The sequence below is a fragment of the Aspergillus nomiae genome, assembly GCF_001204775.2.
Source record: "Aspergillus nomiae NRRL 13137 chromosome Unknown contig00070, whole genome shotgun sequence".
Lineage (NCBI taxonomy): Eukaryota > Fungi > Ascomycota > Eurotiomycetes > Eurotiales > Aspergillaceae > Aspergillus > Aspergillus nomiae.
Window position 1 is genome coordinate 36285 of NW_015378125.1, and position 19365 is coordinate 55649.

At 46.9% G+C, this 19365-nt stretch overlaps 5 protein-coding genes across 5 annotated transcripts; 4 read left to right on the forward strand and 1 right to left on the reverse strand.

Moving 5' to 3' along the window:
* Window positions 1-2294: 2294 nt before the first annotated feature.
* ANOM_004617 (glycosyltransferase) lies at window positions 2295-5083 on the forward strand (the record flags this gene model as incomplete). The annotated part of the gene is made up of 6 exons (XM_015549874.1): window positions 2295-2439; window positions 2492-3116; window positions 3165-3401; window positions 3449-4216; window positions 4279-4942; window positions 4997-5083. The coding sequence occupies 6 exons, from the start codon at window positions 2295-2297 to the stop codon at window positions 5081-5083; spliced, it is 2526 nt and encodes an 841-aa protein (XP_015408715.1).
* Window positions 5084-7138: 2055 nt separating this feature from the next.
* Window positions 7139-8045, forward strand: ANOM_004618 (Zn(II)2Cys6 transcription factor domain-containing protein; the record flags this gene model as incomplete). The annotated part of the gene is made up of 3 exons (XM_015549875.1): window positions 7139-7267; window positions 7324-7418; window positions 7472-8045. 3 exons carry the CDS (start codon window positions 7139-7141, stop codon window positions 8043-8045), a joined length of 798 nt encoding a protein of 265 aa, XP_015408722.1.
* Window positions 8046-8929: 884 nt separating this feature from the next.
* On the forward strand, window positions 8930-10235 carry ANOM_004619 (CRAL-TRIO domain-containing protein; the record flags this gene model as incomplete). The annotated part of the gene is made up of 4 exons (XM_015549876.1): window positions 8930-9141; window positions 9203-9344; window positions 9437-9814; window positions 9882-10235. 4 exons carry the CDS (start codon window positions 8930-8932, stop codon window positions 10233-10235), a joined length of 1086 nt encoding a protein of 361 aa, XP_015408723.1.
* A 1253-nt stretch (window positions 10236-11488) lies between these two features.
* On the forward strand, window positions 11489-12064 carry ANOM_004620 (uncharacterized protein; the record flags this gene model as incomplete). Its single annotated transcript, XM_015549877.1, has 1 exon — window positions 11489-12064. The coding sequence occupies one exon, from the start codon at window positions 11489-11491 to the stop codon at window positions 12062-12064; it is 576 nt and encodes a 191-aa protein (XP_015408707.1).
* A 3712-nt stretch (window positions 12065-15776) lies between these two features.
* Window positions 15777-17821, reverse strand: ANOM_004621 (putative 3-hydroxyacyl-CoA dehydrogenase, NAD binding domain; the record flags this gene model as incomplete). Its single annotated transcript, XM_015549878.1, has 4 exons — window positions 15777-16195; window positions 16264-16875; window positions 17027-17662; window positions 17737-17821. The coding sequence occupies 4 exons, from the start codon at window positions 17819-17821 to the stop codon at window positions 15777-15779; spliced, it is 1752 nt and encodes a 583-aa protein (XP_015408706.1).
* Between the last annotated feature and the right edge of the window lie 1544 nt (window positions 17822-19365).

Sequence of the window (19365 nt, forward strand, 5' to 3'; positions counted from 1 at the left end):
GTCCATACTGTATCAGCTTGCTATGACATACCTGACTCTTCTCATCAATAGGGTTGTAGATATGTCATGAACACCCGAGATTCCTATGGTGTTTGTTCCACACAACCGCGTGATATTAATAGAAATTGCCGAATGAAACTCTAAGTATCCGCAAGAAAGGCTGCTTGACTAGCTATAGGCGCTTAGGCCGACCTAACCAAAATTCATGACTTTAATAGTCCATAAAACCTGCGTAAGTCACGAGTCACTCTCGCCCCAGATAAGTTTAACTGCTGTTAAGGATGGCCACACCCTGATCGATTTAGACTGCAAATTGAAATTACCGGGCTTGAAGCACTAGTGCTCGGATAATGGTTAAGCTAGGAAGTGACCCCTTATCTACCCAAGAACTTTCCCAACAGACATTACATGGCTAATTATACTTTGTACAGCGTAAACTTTTACCATCCCAGTGACTTTAAAATCGGAGTTTAGCAGTGTGGAAGATCATTCTAAGACAAAGCCTACTCCTATTAATGAAATTGCCGAAACGATTGACCCGGCCTGTCTGAAGTACAACGGACGGCCTACACATTCCGTAATAATGGACGCCCACTTTCTGTTTCTGGTTGTCAGAGGAAAGCTCAACAAGGAAGTTTCCAATGCGGATGTCAATCCCCGAAAACTGCTTGGCCACTTAGCCCTTGTAGATGCTATTTTTCACCACCTCGCGACCCTCCCAGGAACCGACTACTCACACCGAGAGTGTCATGGAACTATATTCATCAGAGGCTGAAAATGTGCGAACGAGACCAACACTACCCTGATAGCTACCCTAGACGACAAAGAATCTTCAATCGCAAACGGCAACAAATCCGAGGTAGCCGTGGTTATCCAAATTCGCAAGCACTCTTTGCTAACAATTGGAGGTGTACGTATAGAACAATCTTCGCGACGTTGCTATTGTTTTACCGGTTGGGAAACTAGCCTCGTTCAATCGTCAACGACTCCTACAGAGTACCGTACACCGTAATGAGCATGTAAATCCTGAGATGCGGAGCTTGATATTTCGAATTACAGGCCGTCGTTTGTAGGAAGTACTATTTCGCTGATCGATTGTTCTCCTGCCCCTCACTAACAGTCAACTCATTCTACTGCCTTCACAGGCGTATTCCGTTTATCCTCTATTTCCAGGCTCTCGACTGTCCAATGGTCTTTCTCGGCTGATATTCTCGCCTATGAACTTTGGTCCGTGTATTGAGTGTTGATTGATTAGACTTGACATATGTCTGATCTTTTGGGAAAAGAATAGCCAAGACAACAGAACTCAAGTCTTCACTGCCGGCCTTATAGTAACAAACAATGAGCGTATGCAGCCTGTTTAGCAAAGACGAGGGTCTCGAACGCATGTATGCAAAGAAACAGTTGGATAGGCAGGTACTGATCGACTTACAGCCTGTAATTAGTCAGCGACTTATATCTTGCCCTTCAGCAGCTAACATGATGGTCCAGCGACAGCTATAATTTCAACTATCAAAATGAGAGATGGAGCTACTAAGGTTAGATTTGAATAAATGCCAGCATGAATATACAAAGGGAGGATTCTGACCAACGAAGTAGGTGGGCACTGATAAAACGACAGTAACGTGCCAAGGCAGTCAATTTAGAAGTGAGGAGAGGTACTACGTTAGGATAAACCTCCACTACGAAATGAATACTCCTACGCTATATCAATTATTTAAGAAACCAAAAAAAAAAAAAAAAACTGTTAGTTCCGTAAAACACAACAGATTCATATTTCAGGGACTGACGTACCCAGCAAGTGCCTCTGTGGTGATGATATTTTGGGTTTAGGGTAACGTCCGGTAATTCTGCTGGGGTTGGCGGCGAACAAAAAAGGCTGGTTCGAAGTTAAGCTACGATCTGTCCACCGGGAAAGTTCCGTCTGACGTAGTGACAGAACTGGTGATATCATATAAGAGAATATACTAGTCGAATGACTGTGCTTGGAATCTCTGGCGCGTAACTTCCGGAATATTCGGAGATTGTACGTTTGGTCGGTCCACCGAGCGGCACACGCGGATTGGATGGTCCGGTGATTAATCAATATCAAAAATCTATGGAAGATGAAGTTCATCAAGGTAATACAGCCAGGTAGTGTTCTCTCGACCAAACTCTGGGATGATGGATCTAGTCAAACTCACTATAGGGCAACAATCATATAAAGACATAGTATGAAGGAGTGGAACTAATTGTCAAAAACTGACACACTATTCGGAAACTCACTCAGTGAACCGTATCATAAGCTCCAAGAGATGTCAGCGACGGAAGAACCCAGACGGCAAAATGCTGTCTTAGCTGAAGATTGGCAAGGCGAGTATCTTGGCTCTAGGACCTCAGTTTATAATGACATTTCGAGTGTTCGTGAGCAAGGGCACAGTACTGGAGTCCGCGTTAAGGGTTCGTTGTATCCCAAATCTTCACCTGTTACACGAACTGACGAGGAAGCTAGACGACGGGAGATTGGATATTAGGTTTCGAGATAACAAACCCTGGCTTGCTTCTCTGATGAGACATGTTGAACAACCTCTGGAACCAGCCACAGGAGAGCAGGGGCCCTCAAATGTTGTTACCATGGAGCATGGCAGATTTCCTTTGAACCTGAACATCGTGATACAGGTCGTTGGATCGCGCGGTGACGTCCAGCCATTTGTCGCTCTGGGCAAAGAACTTCAGAAACACGGGCATCGAGTTCGCCTTGCCACACATTTGTCATTCCAACAGGATGTGACCGATAAAGGACTCGAATTTTTTAACATTGGCGGCAATCCGGAAGAGCTAATGGCATTTATGGTGCAAAACCCTGGTTTGTTACCAGGAATGCGCACAATCCGCAGCGGTGCAATACAGAAACGGCGACGGGAGATGAAAGCCATCTTTTCGGGATGCTGGCGCTCTTGCTATGAAACGGGAAATGGGACAGATCTCCACCATATTCCTGAACGGGGGCAGGGCGGCGGTGCTATCGACTCTTGCACACGGCCATTCGTCGCCGATGTTATTATTGCAAATCCACCAGGGTTTGTTCACTTCAGCTGTGCTGAAAAGCTGGGCGTTCCATTGAATATGATGTTTACGTGAGTGGTATATTTATTTAATATCAAGACACAATCTGAGTATTTTAGGATGCCTTGGTCCCCGACCCAATCCTTTCCACACCCGCTGGCAAACGTGCGCTCACAAAATACTAAGCCATCTGTGGCGAACTTTGCTTCGTATGGGATAGTGGAGGTAATGATGTGGGAAGGCCTCGGGGACCTTATTAACCAGTTTCGCAAGAAAGAATTGGGTTTAGATCCATTGGATGCCATCCGAGCACCCAGTATGATCCATCGACTGCATATCCCATATACATACCTATGGTAAGCAAGTCCTTCAATCTTTTGCGGCGTTGATCTAATGCAAAAAGGTCGCCTTCTCTCCTTCCGAAACCTCGGGACTGGTCCGACAATATCGATGTGTGTGGATTTCAATTTCTTTCGGCCCAGTCGAACTATCAGCCGCCAGAAGACCTTGATACTTTTCTAAAGGCAGGAAATCCCCCAATCTACATTGGATTTGGATCAATTGTAGTTGATAACCCCAGCAAATTGACACAAATAATATTTGAGGCTGTTCGCCGGACGGGTCAGCGCGCAATTGTTTCAAAAGGATGGAGCAATCTCGGCGCTGGAGAAATTGACATTCCCGAAAACATCTTCTTATTAGGAAAATGTCCCCATGATTGGCTCTTCCGGCGAGTCTCATGCGTTGTGCACCACGGCGGTGCTGGAACCACGGCTGCTGGTCTCCTTCTTGGTTGCCCAACGGTCATCGTTCCCTTTTTCGGCGACCAACCATTTTGGGGTTCCATTGTTGCTCGAGCCGGCGCTGGCCCACAGCCCATTCCATTTAAGGAATTGACGCCTGAAAGGCTAGCCGCGGGGATTCAAGATGCCTTGGGAGAAAGGGCTAAGAACTGTGCTGGGCAAATAGGGAAGGACATGCGCGCAGAGGATGGTGTACAGAAAGCCGTGCAGAGTTTTCACCAGCATATGAATGTTGAGGCTCTAAGATGCTCCATATGCCCCGATCGGCCGGCGGTGTGGTGGCTCCGACATTCTCACATCAAGCTGAGCGCCTTTGCAATATCGGTATTAGTGCACACGGGCCACGTCAAACCGCGAGATGTAATGTTGTACGTATTTCGGAACCTTTCCCGCTTGTTGTCTTTGTGTCCACCTAATCTGACCGCTTTAGATATCGAGTCAGAGAATATGATACTAACCGCGACCCGAGAGGTCCTCTTTCAGCCACCGCGGAGGTTCTTTATGGTATTATCACCGATCTTCTGATTGGCATTGCTCGCGTACCGGGCCTGATAGTCGGTGTCTTTCCGGGATCTCATTCCAAGATAGTTCAACGTGATTACAGAGGAAGGGAATGGGCAATGTCACATTTTGTAGAGTGCCTGTCAAGCAAAGAGGGCAGGAGAGACTCTCAGGCAGGGACGGGTGTGGCAGCAGCAGCAGCAGCAGACCTTAGTGGTCATGATGAATCTGTCGGACGCCCCGGCACAGACCGAAGGGCAAGTACCATACCCGCCAAAACGGCGGGAGATGTGAACCGATCCCATTTTGTCGATAATATAGAGAACATACAAGGACAGCCTGGAATGGAGGAGGGAGAAAAAAGGCACCATGGCAACAAATACGGTCGTGCTAGGCAAGCCTTGTCGGAAACGCGGTACCAGGCTGCCAAATCGGCAAAATATGCACTGCACTATGTGCTAGTCCTGCCAACTGATTTTGCCCTCAGTTTGTCAAAAGGGTTTCACAATGCACCCAAATTGTACCATGACGACACAGTTGAACCAGTACCCAAAGTGATCGGGATCAATAGTGGACTCCGAGCGGCTGGCAAGGTAAGTAAATACTTACCATATCTCCTCAAGGAATAATATCCTTAATTATCACAGGAATTATACCAAGGTATGTATAATGGCGTGTCTGGACTTGTCACGCAGCCTCCCGGGGCCTTCGGCAATCAGGAGGCAAAGGTTTAGTGAAGGGAATCGGAAAAGGAATAGGTGGGGCTTTTTTTAAGCCAGCTGCAGGTAAGGTCTTCTCTCAGAGCATGAAACACACTCTAAATCGAATATATCTAGGTCTATGTGGGCTAGCAGGATTCCCTCTAGATGGGCTCCACAAGTATGTTCGCAGATCTCTCTCGAAAAGTAAATCTAAAGAGATTATTCGATCGCGTATTACGCAGGGCATTGAAGAGATGTGTGCCGCCTCGACGGAGGAGCAGAATATGGTGATTCGGAGGTGGCATGAGCTGCAAAGCAATGCAACCTAATGTAGGAACAACATTCAGGCCATTTGCTCTATTTTATTATCTATTTCAAAGCCCATCAACCTGGAAAGCTATAGGTCCTGTTCGTCTAGCAGCTCCTTTGTCGGCACGTGTTTGACTCCTGGTATAATCCGCCTAGTGCACAAATTCGCAGAGTGACGTTTGCTACAGCCAGCGAAATGGAATTTGGGGTGCTAAGCGATTTAATTTGCTTGGGAGAGTAAGTGTCATGAAGGGAGGAGATCCCAAAGATCTCTCAAAGGGTTCTGGTCCACAGTAATTAACGTAAATGGCCTACTTCCTTACCAATAGAAAGACAAAGCATCGAATTACCAGTGAATTATACTATACTGTATTCACTTAAACGCCTTTTTTGGCTCCATTTTCGAATCGTCCTCAAGAAGTCCAAGTCCCATATACTATACTGACTTTAAAGCGGTCATCAATCCACGGTTCAACACGTGAAGGGCTACTGATCCGTGAGGTATACTTGATACGATCCGCGGCCGATCATACGGAATTTCCTCTCCGAGCATGTCATAGTTCTCCTGCAATCTAAAAATCAACCGAAAATATTTATCGCAACCTCTCCTGTCAGACAAGGTAGAGCCACTAATGCCTGATATGGATTAAGGTTCATTGATTGCGCTATCGCGTTCCGTCTGAGCCTTAAATAGTGGTCCATGTGCTTTGATCCCATTGGGCACGACCTCGCTTTCGGATGGATCGCTAACGTCACGTGAATCATGTTGTGATCGATATTTTGAGTTCCGCGTGAGCCTTAAATGGTGGGTCAGCGAGATTCAGAGTTAACATCGTTTTCGGCAACATCCGATAATCTGGGTTCCGTCTGAGCCTTGAATAGTGGGCCATGTTAGCACGTGGATCAGATTATGATTAATATTTTGAGTTCCGCATGAGCCTTAAAATGGTGGGTCAGAAAGCAAGACAAGAATAAGTCCACCAGATCTCATGGTTCCGGTGATCTCATTCGGAACAACACCCACGATGTATCTCAGAACAGTGTAAGTTTCAATGCATTGATTTCATATACCATCTTGCTCTTTGGTTCCAGTGCACTCTATTTTCCCTGGTCCTACAAATCGTATCCCGTTGGCCTACACAGCGCGCCGTACACCAGATTCGGAACGGGGTTTTATGATATCAGAAACCCCACATTGTGACTTTACGAGGGCTAGTGAAGTAGCTGGTCAGCTTCCAAATTATGGATACTGCAATGAAAGCCCTGGATCTTAGCCTGGCTACTCATTGAAATTCATCATGGATGATTCATGACTCACCACTGAGGGAAAATTATCTCCGAGAAGGCATTAAGGCAAGAGATACTCAACGCAGAAACATGTGCACTGGAAAGCAATAATAAGACACAGTAAACTTATTTTTCTTGCTGAGTAAGATAGGCATACAAACTGTCGATATGCAATGAAAGTCCGGGCGTATTATTGCTTGGCTGCCGAGGTTGACTTCCTTTTTCGGAAGGGGACCCTTTAAACGAGAGGCCTAACATTATTGGATGCAGGCTGGATGGGGTCAATGACCACTATATCATCGCTCGAAGACACCTTTTTTGTCCATCGATATACAGTACCCAGATATATCGTTTTGACTAGGCTTTTTGCTTCCGGTTTATAACTGCGCTCGTGCTCAATTTGGTCCAGCGTTTACATAGAACACCCTCTACAATTTAAACAACCATTACTCCAAACAACACACTCGGCACCGCGTTCTGTCAGCTTCATATATGGACGAACCACACGCGACCAAAACGAACGACACGCCCCCCTCGACTCCAGCTAACTTAAACCGAGGACGCAACGTTCAGGGCAGGGTTTCTAGAGCATGCGACACTTGTAGATTAAAGAAAGCTAAGGTAAGACAGATAATACCGCTGAAAGTATGAATGGTTCAATATACTGACCGGGCCAGTGCAATGGTGCTCAACCTTGCAGTCGGTGTGAGGACCATGATGCTATCTGTATCTTTGGAGAAAGAAAAACGTCTTTGAAAAAGTGTCCTCCAGAGTAGGTTAGGTGGCATCTTTTAGCATATGCCCGTGCCTAACTTTGATTTCTAGATATGTTGAAATGCTCGAGCAGCAACAAGACTGGTTAACGAAGGGGTTGCGAGAAATGTATCGACGGGCTATTGAAGGCAAGGGCTGGCCCGGTGAACCGCTCGGGCAGAAAGCGGATGGACACCCTCTGACACATGATATACTCTTTCGCTTGGGTGTTTTGAACAAAGAGGAGAAGCCCGATATCATACATCCCCCAGATATTTTCGACAATGTGGACACCGTGGAAAATGTTGATATTTCTTATTCGGTGCAAACCCCAGTACATGTGCCCTCCGAGTTCTTGTATGGGGAATGTTTATATCAAGTTCCACCCTCTTTCTCGTTACCACAATTGGCAGACAACTCTCGACAAACCCCATGTCTGTCCTCAAGCTACTTTGGCAGTACAGAATTGGGAATACCTCAACTGCAACCTAGCTCAGGGCACGTATCAACCTCGGCTTTCTTTTCTCCCACTCACCGGCTCTCCATTCTGGATGGTATAAGCTTTGGTTCGCCTGATGATGACTATCGATACCCAGTTGACGAACTCGCTTCATTTTGTGAGGTAGACTTGGCACGCAGCACTTGAAAATATCAACGATCATTTATATCTATCTCAAGTCTATTAGTCCCTATTTTGTTTACTTCCCACTTTACACCTTCTCCGTAGCATAACCGCCTTCTTGGGGGTTTAGCCTGGATGGCCATGGGGGCAATGCATTGAACATGACTGGGAGCCGTCTGGCCAGCCCTACTTTCAGCAGATATGAGGATAGCGAGCAAGATAATACAATATTGGAAATTGGAGATAGCCATAGTTCAGCGTCTAGTGATTTTCTACAAGGATCATCTCAATATCACAAACACGTTGCATTTGACTCTTAGGGTTATGGCTGTTCGTAGTTTTGTGCTTATCACGCTCCGGGTTTTGTCGAGGCTGAGACGGGAAGAAGCTTCGTCGGTATTACAGAGACTTTCTTTACTGTGCTACCAGAGGTCAGCCTTATGTGTAAGAAACCCAAGATCCTATGCCAATAATTGCTTCTAATTAAAAATCCTGCCTCGTGAGAGGCAGGCTGCGCCTTTCCAGCTCTTCCCAAACATGATGGAATCTGGCACATCTTCCAGCTCGTGTCGGCGGGGAGTCTTAGCTCCATGCACTAATCGAGCTGATTATCTTTCGCTAGGGTATTCGATTTTTCCCAAAGGTTCAGTCTGAATGGCTGGTATGAGCTCTCTTTTTCTCGGGAAAAAATCCCGAGGCAAATTTCAACGCTCTGATTGGCACAACCACGGTTTCCCAAATCATGCCGAGGTAGGCCGTTCACGACCTTTTGGCGTGTTTAAATTTGATGCCCAGAACACCTTCCCGCGCCAAGAAGAAAGGGCACTTCCTAGTGCATTCTTCTGAAGTTCGTGGGGCTTGTGCATCGGTCACAGACTGCTTTTGTCGTATGTGGAAAGACCAACAGCATGCCGTTCAATGATATGGACGAGCGTTCCTCTACCTATCTCAATAATTCCTCATCGCACCGCGGTGAGAAAACAGAGCATATCGATCGTGCCAAGATGCTATCACCGGAGGAAGACATAGTATTGAGGAGATTCCGACACTACTGCCAAGAGAATGGTTATTGCAAGCGGCTTGAGGATGGACAACCAACCATCGACGATACAACCCTCTTGTGCGTCCAACAATCACCGCTCCTTGAGAAATATTACGTGTTAACTAAGCGAATTCAATAGGCGGTTTTTACGTGCACACAATCTCGATCTTGACAAGGCAATCGATCGATTTCGTGTTGTCCAAGATTGGAGGGCGAGTCATGCCATCGACAATTCTTATCTGCACATGGATGTGCAGTGTTACGAAGACTACCGGAAGATGGTCAGTTTTTCTCACCTTATGCATCGTTCGTCTACCGATTAGCTATCTCTTCCAAGCACCCTTTGTTGAATTTGAGCTGACAGCTTTGCTAGTTCTCTCAATGGACAGGGCGATGTGACCGACAGGGTCTTCCCCTGTACGTCTTTCCTGTGAACCAATTTACACCCGAGAGGATGGAGGCCTATATATCCACATATGATCACACCCCTGTGACGACCGTCTCTCAAACACAGGATCTACCGTGTCATATTCTTGCCTTTCATGCCCTGTACGAAAATATGTTGAAATTCGTGATGCCCCTTTGCAGCGAATTACATGATTCTCATGCCAGGGCCCCGGTTTCGGCTTCAACACACATCATTGACATAACGGGCGTAGGGTTCGGGCATTTTTGGAAGATTAAAAAGTACCTCCAGGGGGCGATCTCAATAGCCACAACTCATTATCCAGAAACGCTAGGTCATATCTTCGTGAGTCTCCTGAGTTAGCGAATTCCGATCTCCCGCCCCGACTCACTGACATGAATATTTGTGACAGATTGTCGGTGCCCCTCCATCTTTCGTGAAGGTGTGGGGGATCGTTAAAAAATGGTTCGACCCCGCTAGTATCTCTAAAATACTCATTTTGCCCCATTCAGAGACCGAGATGACCCTGTCAACCTACATTGACCCCCAAAACTTGCCAAAGCAATACGGTGGCCTGCTATCGTGGGAATGGGGGGAACCGCCAAAGTTGGAAGAGTCAATGAAAGATATAGCCTCTGGTATATACGTAAGAGACCAGACTGGAGATGAGCAGTTCTTAAAAGGACCTGTCACCTTTTCAGACGGCTCTGTGCACCCTTGGGGTACGGTGAATGGGGAGCTGCGGCGACAGCCAAAAAAGTGCTAGACGAAGTCGTCCTTTAACGAACGAATGTATCTAATTATTTCTAACTTTTGTATCTTGAGATCCTTAACATGCCGTTTCTTGGGGTATCTGGGCCTTCCCAGAATTTATAATTTACAGATAATCCAAAATAGTTCAAAACATCATACGCGTTAAATCCTGGCGTATATAGAAAGATCAGGCGATATTATAGTTTCAATACCTAATCCTTTCTTATCGCATCCTCGTCCTGGGAATGTCTCGATCACTGGTGTGGCGTAGGATTGTCTGCACCTTGGACATGCTAAAAAAGATTCGCTCAACTAAGCGGTCACGAAAGCGTCGCTTACTACGCTTTTTCGTTTCCACTAAATATTAAGAATCGGAGATAGACATCAACCCGATAGTTTTCACACGGGAAGATCAAATGTTGGTCTATACAATGTGAATTTCACGGAAGGGAGGTCCTGCAACTACACTAAGAAAAAGGGCACAGAGCCATGTACATCAGGATACAGGTATGTCTTTTCCTGGTGCTGGGTCACCAAGAGCTTGATCTGTCTGTCAAGAAGCTGTGACGGTTTTCCAACTCAAGTAGTGAAGCTGATACCATCAAGCACGGAATATTGAACTCCTATCATTGCCTAACAATGTGATCTTCTCTACTTCGACCGACCGTTGCGACTTTAGATGCTTTTCCGCGGTAATAATCGACAAGAGTGGGGCGCATCCGGGCTACATGAGAAAGGATGCAAAAGTTCCGCGGTAACTACACGCGAGGTGCCGAGATATACAGGCAAAAAGGGGGTTGACACAGAATATAATATAAACACTTCCAAAACGATGCAAAATTGGGCAAAGGCCAGAATTCCTACCTGTAAACGACCAACGGTTGCTTTACATTTGTTATTTCCTATCCTCGATCGAATAATAACGCTCCGCCCGCACAAAGCTCTGCCTTGGCAATAATCTATGGATAATGACCGAGGGCTCAGACCTCAGACTTCTACAAGAATCACTATAGCATGCGACAGATGCAGAGTAAGAAAAATCAGGGTTCGTTAGCAGATCATATCATGTCAGAAGAGACGATTGACTATATTTACTAAAGCTTTACAGTGTAATGGCAGGAAACCGTGCGATACTTGCTCAGATGCCAATGCAGAGTGCATTTTCAGGCAGGTCAGGTCCACTATAAGATCATATCCCAGAGGGTAAGGTTTAATGACGATTATTCGGTATACCTGTCATATTGATGCAGGGTCAGATATGTGGAGATGATGGAAGAGCACCAGAGCCAGATGGTAGACGGGCTCCATGAGCTCTACCGACGGTCTGTGGACGGAGAAGGATGGCCTGGTCCCCCCCTTGCAGTGCGGCCTGAAGCCGAGGGCCAACCTCTCACGCACGACCTACTCTCCCGATTAGGTGTTTTGGACCAGGACAGGAACAGGCAAGATATTCGAGCCGAGCAAGGTGACCCGAGCAACCAGATGGCGGCACCCAATCCGAATGAACATAGCAATGAAGGGTCCAGCGGAATTATACCTGGCAGTGAAACCGGACGCGCAGCTTTCCCATTCGATCACAGCACATCTGCATCAGTTCATGCGACCACATTTGGACAACCTAGCCAACAGCAACATACAGCACAAACTGAGAGCTCCATGACCGAGACACTCACTTCGGATCCTTCATCACTCCCAGATGCCATGACAATGGATTTCCGGTCTCTCCAGACTATGCCCAGCCATACAACCACACTGGGCCAACAGATGCCTGTGCCCGTACGGGAATGGATGGTATATATTCCAGATGACGATGATGAGGTGCATCCTCCTCCAAACCCCTAACTTGTACGTGATCTCCAAAGGGGAGAGCTCTATGAAAATGGCAGTCAATCTGGATCTCAATACATTAATACAGGCAGTCCGATGTCATAGTTTCTAGCTCCCACTGACATATGCCGGAAGAAACGGAACGTAGTCTTAAGATATCGAGCCAATGATCGAACTGCGGCAGAGGGCTCCATAAAGTCATACGTTAAGCCAAAATACTACCTATGTTTTGGCTTATCGTGCGAAGCTGAATATTTTATTCCCTGATCAGCCATCCATACGTGAAGACTTTGCGCTGCGTCTCATTCCATCTTCTGTAATTGCTAGGGTGAACAATGATGGCTGTTGAGGTTGCGGCAGATTCCGATACCGGTAATATTTCCTTCATATATAGTAGGTGACTCAGGGTTTCTATTGATCTCGGCCCTCCCTGAGACACGCTAGCTTCGTATGGTAAAGCCGACATTTGGGAAGCATATAAAGGACGCCTCTACTCTGAAGGTATCTTACGTTAAGGTACATCTGCAATATCACTCAGCTTTGGCCGGCATACGCTATAGCTCCTCCTCTCGCGTGACCGAACCAGCGACAGTAACAGGATATTACCGTATCAATATTAGCATTCTTTGTCAATTTCAAGTCTTTGGGTAAAGCGTACATCACTCCCTGCAGGGCTTCGCATGCCGGAGAATCCACTAAAGGTAATCCTTGTTCAGTGTCCGACAGAACAGAAACTAGAAAAGTGGCCAGCGACGCCTAGCTAGAGGGGCTCATGCATTGCGCTATCGTACAATGCTAGCTATGATCATGAGAACCAGATAGGTATCCACTCTAATGGGACCACAATCTCACGACACTGACACAATCTTAAAATAATCTCATCCTTTTGAAGACTTGTAGCACATCCTGATCCGATCAAACCGAATCTTCTATGGGCTATTACCCTAACGCGGGCCATCATCGTTCTTGTAGCTCGGTATTGTTTTCAGCCTTCTGCGTCCTGTTTCTATATTCATATCTCTTCCATAGCTTGATGGAACTCAAAACGGCTTTGCCTTCACTCATCTTGCAAGTAGGAGACCAGGTGCTAAGCACACCGGCGTCGGGACTACGGGAAAGGGGGCACGTAGCAGTCGTAACAATTCAACCTGGATCACAGTTCCCGGTTATTCTGAGCCTTGAATGTACTTTTTGTCAAAGACGGATAGGTTTCGACGTTTTATACGGGCAGATTGATTTTGGTGTGATTATTGGTGGCTCCTGGAAATTCATGGCCTTGCGGAGTATTTTGGCTGCCCCTAGAACTCGATTCATAGCCTAGGTAAACTATCAAGGTCAGAGAAGACACTCGTTGCATCGCCTCCTTCAGAAGCAAATGGCAGAACCGGATGGTCATCCACACAAGAGTTTGGGGTGAGGAAGAGACTCATATAAGAGTCGACGCTGTTCATCTCACAGGGTGTTTGCTTTTGAGAGCCTCGAGCTCGTGATAGGCGATTTTCACCTTGATGACTAGATTTCTCGCTAGAATCCTGTTCATCAATGGCAGACGTGCGCTTTCCATCACAAGCTGGCTGTGGTCCCTTGGGTGGAATCAGCCGCAGCACCTCCGAGACAAGCGAATAGATTGCGCTCCAGCGGGGGAGCGGGACCTCGTGGTCGATACCTGGCGGCAGTGGTGAATCAATTTTATAACTGGGCTGTTGCTGGTGTTGATTGCCAGAGGTCTTGACTGTATGCTTTCGGGCAGATCTGTAACTCCAATTGGACATTGTTGAATCAGCTTTTATCAATCCCTGTCTTAGTGTAACGAGGAACCGAAAACCATACTTCATTAGGCGCGTCCTAGGGATACAGCGATAGCCGTACGTGAAGCAGTAGGTACACGGGTGACGCGTCAAAGTGGTAATGCATCGCTTTTTTCGATGGTGGCAAGCCCTGCAGGCTTGGTAAGCTGCATTTTTTGCATGCAAGCCGTCTTTAGTACGACCTTTCTGGACCTCATGACGCTGTGGCTGCGAGCGATTTTCTTCCATGACTTTGTGTTTTGCAACGGAGGGGGATTATACCTCTCCTGGGACCACATAGGGGAGACCGGGGTGCACAAGCTTTTCTTGCCTCGCCTACTCTGCCGGCCGTTTCGAAGTTACCGCGGTTCACGCCCGCACCCAGACCCTCCGAGGTTCACCCTCCATGACCACCTCTTGACCCGGGGAAGACTGTAGGAAGGAAGAAGTGCTTGAGCTGCGGCGGGTACCTTCATATCCTTCCGCCTCTGCCAATCGGATCGCTTAAACCTAGCTGATCTATCTACACAGACTTGCCTGTCTCACACTATGGAGATATATATCCCGGTATCAGTCAAGTCTCAGAAATTCGATGAAATCATAAAACGGTAAGTGGATGAATTCTGTATGGGTATATGTTCTTTATTATACCCACTGGCACTAAAAGCGAAGAACAGAGCAAACGTAAGTGGCAGCTGTTGGGATACTTGAATGTAGTTTCTCACGAAAACCACCAAGTCCAGTTCGTGGTAAGACTGCGTCTTCAGAATCTCCCAAGAACATGTAATGGAACACGCTATGTAAGGACACAGTTCTACATATCTTCTATTGACTTGTTCAACCCCGTCAAAATAATTTGAGGTCGGACACGAGGGAAATGTAGAAAGGATGCAGCGTACAGGGATAGTCGGCATAGCTTGTGTATCCGCTGAAGCGCGGGAGAGAAGCCAATCTCGCTGCCCAGCCTTCTCTATATGGCCACGTCACCGTCGCCTTTTACTTTCGGTGGTATGCTATCTCATGAAAACGGCCCACTTCCCTCTTCCATTTGATTTATGGGCTTTAGAAGGCGGTACTGCAATTGTCTACTCGCCGAATAGGATCCAACAAGCTCGAGATCTTCAGACTCAGAAGGGGGAAGCTATATAACTTGATAAAGCAGCCAAGCATATAGAAAGATTCCTTGGGAACAGGAGAAGAACAAAAATAGCTTTTGTTGGAAAAACGGAAGGGAATTCGATCTCTAAATAAGGAGATACATCAGCGGGCAAACGTCTGAAAGCCGCACCGGAAGGACGAGGAAAAGCTTACCCCAAAAAGACTACTCCATAAGTGCAACATGATATTGTTCAGCTCGTTGAAGGCAAGAATGATACCTCTATACATTCAACTATAAGAACTATGAAGTATATCAGTGGTCAAGATCAGGTTGTTGCTGAGGCTTCATCTAGTATAGATCGTCGGGGTCGGCAGATTCGCCTCCCTGCTCGCGTTCGGGATTGCCAAAATAGTCATATATGTCTTTCATATAGTGATGAGTAGCCATTGTTGTCTGGTCCTGTTGTAGTAATTACTCTAGTTTAGAAAACGCCGTGCGCGCTTCTGGGTTTGTTGACAGTGAAACCTAGCTTTATCGACAGGGTTACAGCCCGTCCAAGCTTAACTTCTTAACCAGCAGTCATATGGTCGTTTAACGTAGCAAACGAGCCACAGAGTCGATGTAACCAGCCTGTAGATCTTAGGGCAAGTATAGATGAAAGATTGAAGACCCAATGAGTTCACTAACCGATTTGGAGACGCCAACATTCTTAATTCGGGAGATGAGTTATTGATTTCAAATTCTGGTGAATATGATCTAAATTCTATCTAATGTGAACGAAAAGCAGAAAGATCCACAAAAATGTTCTCGAAAAAGAGTGCGGGCAAACCAATACCAGACTCTAAGCAAGGGCAATGCCGGTGAACGCTCGGTTCTCGTCCGCATATAATCTCACTTTCTGCTTCCCCTCGGCATTACATCTGTAAATGTTGCCACCGAGATCCGTCAGGTAGATACTGTTATTCGCCAGGTCGAGCTTCAAGCCGATAGCTTCGTTCAGGTTTCTGAGGAGGATGTCGTATCCATGGGAGGACATATGGGGCACCGGCAGGCCAAAGTGGTCGAGACGAAGTCGATTTAGGGAGTTTCCTAGTGGAATTTCACCGCGATCGGTCCAGTAAAGAGAGTGAGATTCCTCATCAATCTCGAGGTCGACGGGCTCGGGTAGATCTTTCGCAATACACTGAATATCAGTTCGTGTCGTGGCAGACTGTCCCTCCGGGGTAGTGATGTTCGCGTTGAAGATGCGGCCTTTGCCACCTTTAGATGGCCCCTTCTGGGTCCAGTAGAACTTGCCGAGGCTGGGAGCAACGGTGACACCAACGCACCATTTGTGGCATCTTGACCATCCTCGGCATTCTGATAGGTACCAGTCTGGACCAAGACTTCAAGTTGGGAGCCATCATAGTTGCAACGCAGAACACGAAGACCTTCACGATCGCAGAAGTAGATCTTCTTGGACTTGGTGTCCAATGCCAGCTGCTTCGGGGTATTCACAGTACCAGGAGCTAGGACGGCACGAATATCGGTGCCGTCTAAGTTGGCAGAATAGACTGCTCCATCATCCTTACCAGGGACGCCCATGTTTGTCCAGAACATGCGCTCGCTAGAAGGGTCGATGGCAAGACCGTCGGGGAGCGATTGGGCGGTAACAAGGACCTTCTGCTCACGTCCGTCGGCAGATACTTCGAGGATTTCGCCCCCGTTCGTGCTCGGGACTCGTGCTGACAATCCAATGTCAAGAACAAGGATCTTAGCCTTCGTGGCGCTGCCATTACCGGTCCCTGCAGGTGGGAACAGACCACCTTTGGAACATTTCGATCCGAGCTTGCCCTGATCTAAATAGTTCTTCTGCAGGAATTTGACCGTCTTTTCGTCAGAGAGGCCACGCTCAGCGATGTAATGACTTTCAATGAAACCAACGGTGTCCAGGCCGACGTCTAAGCAGCGTTATTAGCTTCTATGGTAGGAGAGTTTTGGAGACTCAAAAGATGAGCACTATCAAACACAGGCAGAAGGACAAGTAGAAGTGAGACACAAGGAAGTCGCAGACAACAGCGAGGAGAGGGAAAAATAAAGTCCGATGCGTACCGTCCATAGTCTTGCACGGGGTGACAGCCCCCTTGATAAACATCTCCGTCCACATCGAATCAATCTCTTCCGGCACCGAGACCTCTTCGGCAAGGATGGTCAAAACCTCTCGCTTAACTGCGGCCCAGAGGCGGTTAAAAATGAAGCCAGTGGACTCCTTCCTAGCAACATAGGGAATAGTTGCGGCTTCCTTCGAACGATCGACCAGGAACGGGAAGATAGACGGCTCCGTGAGCCCATTGGTCATGAGCTCCACAACCATAACTTGCGGGGGCATGTAGTAGTGCATGTTTAAAACGCGACGCTTGGCCGAGTCCGATACTTTGACCAACATTTCAGAGGATTTGTATGAAGAAGAGTTAGAGGCCAAGATGCAGTCACTAGGAGCAAGCTTGTCCAGCTCGGCAAAGGTATCAACCTTCAGGGGGAGCTTCTCAGGGACGGCTTCGATGGTAAGCCATGCATTTCTGACTGCATCCTTCAACTCTGCGAACACCTTAATGCTACCGGGGCACCTTCCGGTTTTTTCTGCATAGGACACCACGTTTCCTTCGACATACGCCACACAGTCTGCGCGTTGTTCTGGGCTAGGGTCACGGACCTGGACATCATACCCTGCTGATGCCCAAATACATGCTATTCGTAAAACGTTAGGATCTATGAACATCGTAGACATAAATGTCACCATTTATTGAAAATGCCTTGCTTACCGATACGACGACCCAGTACGCCCGCGCCTAGAATGGCAACAGGACGTTTGCCATAGTCCGTGGGCGGCTGCCAAGTGCGGGTCATTTTCGCGTAAAAAGGTACAACAAAGCCAAGTGGCCAGAGCTAGATTGTTCAAACGAAGGTGTATATGGTTCTCAGAAAGCTTAGGAGTTGATATAATGTGGAAAAGGAAGTAGATGCTATAGGAAGTTGGAGAAGGTGCCGCGACTCTTTCTTAATATATAGTTCATGGATTTCCCTTTTCCCTATCACGGCATCTTGTGGCATCGGCAGACCGAAGTTATGGAAAAGAATATACCGCAACGATCGGTCAGTGTTCCGTAGAAGGGCCGCGGCAGGTGGACCTTTCGTAAAGGGACGTGTAGACAAATTCCTAAGAGAGCTCCATTCCAAGTTCCGAGGAGTAACACTTTGCGAGGCGGGTTCCCGATTGGCTAACGCGAAACACCGAGGTGAGCCTCGATGAAGCTCCCACTACTGTTTGTTTGAAACACCGCAACATATCACCCTTCAAAAGTTGGTTCTTTTTATTCACGGGCTGCTCCAACGTTCCGATTGGTATGAGAGGCGCCGAGGTGACTGTTGATCAAGCTTGCCTATATTTGGAAGGGCGTGATCCGAAGAGCAATGTTCTTCTATATACTCGCGATGCCCCCTGGACTATCCCCGGCGTAATATCGGTGGCGCAACTTCCATCCCTCATGCTGGCTAGAGCATTGGGATTAATATGACATGAACGCGTATTACACTCAGATAGAAAAGTTGACGTAGTCCCGCACTATGCGACGCACAGCCCAATATTATACCTCACCTTCTCAAACACTGGGGCCCGCACTCCTTTGCTGTCTACTCGTTTTAACAGGACTATAAGACAGGAATTGAAACCATTTCAGAATGGAGTTATAGTTGGTCGATTGAATGGCTGATGTTTAAAACGCAATGGATTGGCCATATACAACAATTCACACCACCATTGAAACATATCAAATCTCTACTCCTGAGACTAGCTCTTCTCACTCCAGACCGCTAGAGATTCTTTCTGATGGTGATCATCGATATATTGTTTTACAAGTTAAACCCGGCCCCTTTCTAAAAAGAAAATATCTTCAAATTACTTGACAAGGCTGCTTCTGGACGCACTGTTGCGCGCATGTTGGAAGAATCTGGGTATGGCCAATGGAGAGCCGAGAAAAGACCTCATTTAGCTGAGGAAATAGCTAAACTACACTATCAGTGGTATATGTATGCACAAAATGGACGTACAAACAGTGAAGCAAGATTACGTAGATTAATAAATGTTCCATTGAGCATAGCAAAGCAAAGAAAAGTTATAGGTATGGCATGTCAATTACCTAAAGAGAAAATGGGGGAAAAAGTATATTATCCCTGATATAGAGGGCAAACAATCTCTATTGCAATCTGCGTAGTAATTTGGAGTGGTGGCTAGACAGAAATCTGCCGAATAAGTAGGGTCCATAGAGTTGATATCGGGTCGGGTTCAAAAAGTAGGACTGCCGACTGCAAGGCAGGTATTTTTTGTGACAACCCACACCCGCCCACAAAAACGTGAAAAACTGCTAATCGGCCTAATAAGCCTAATAGGTCAG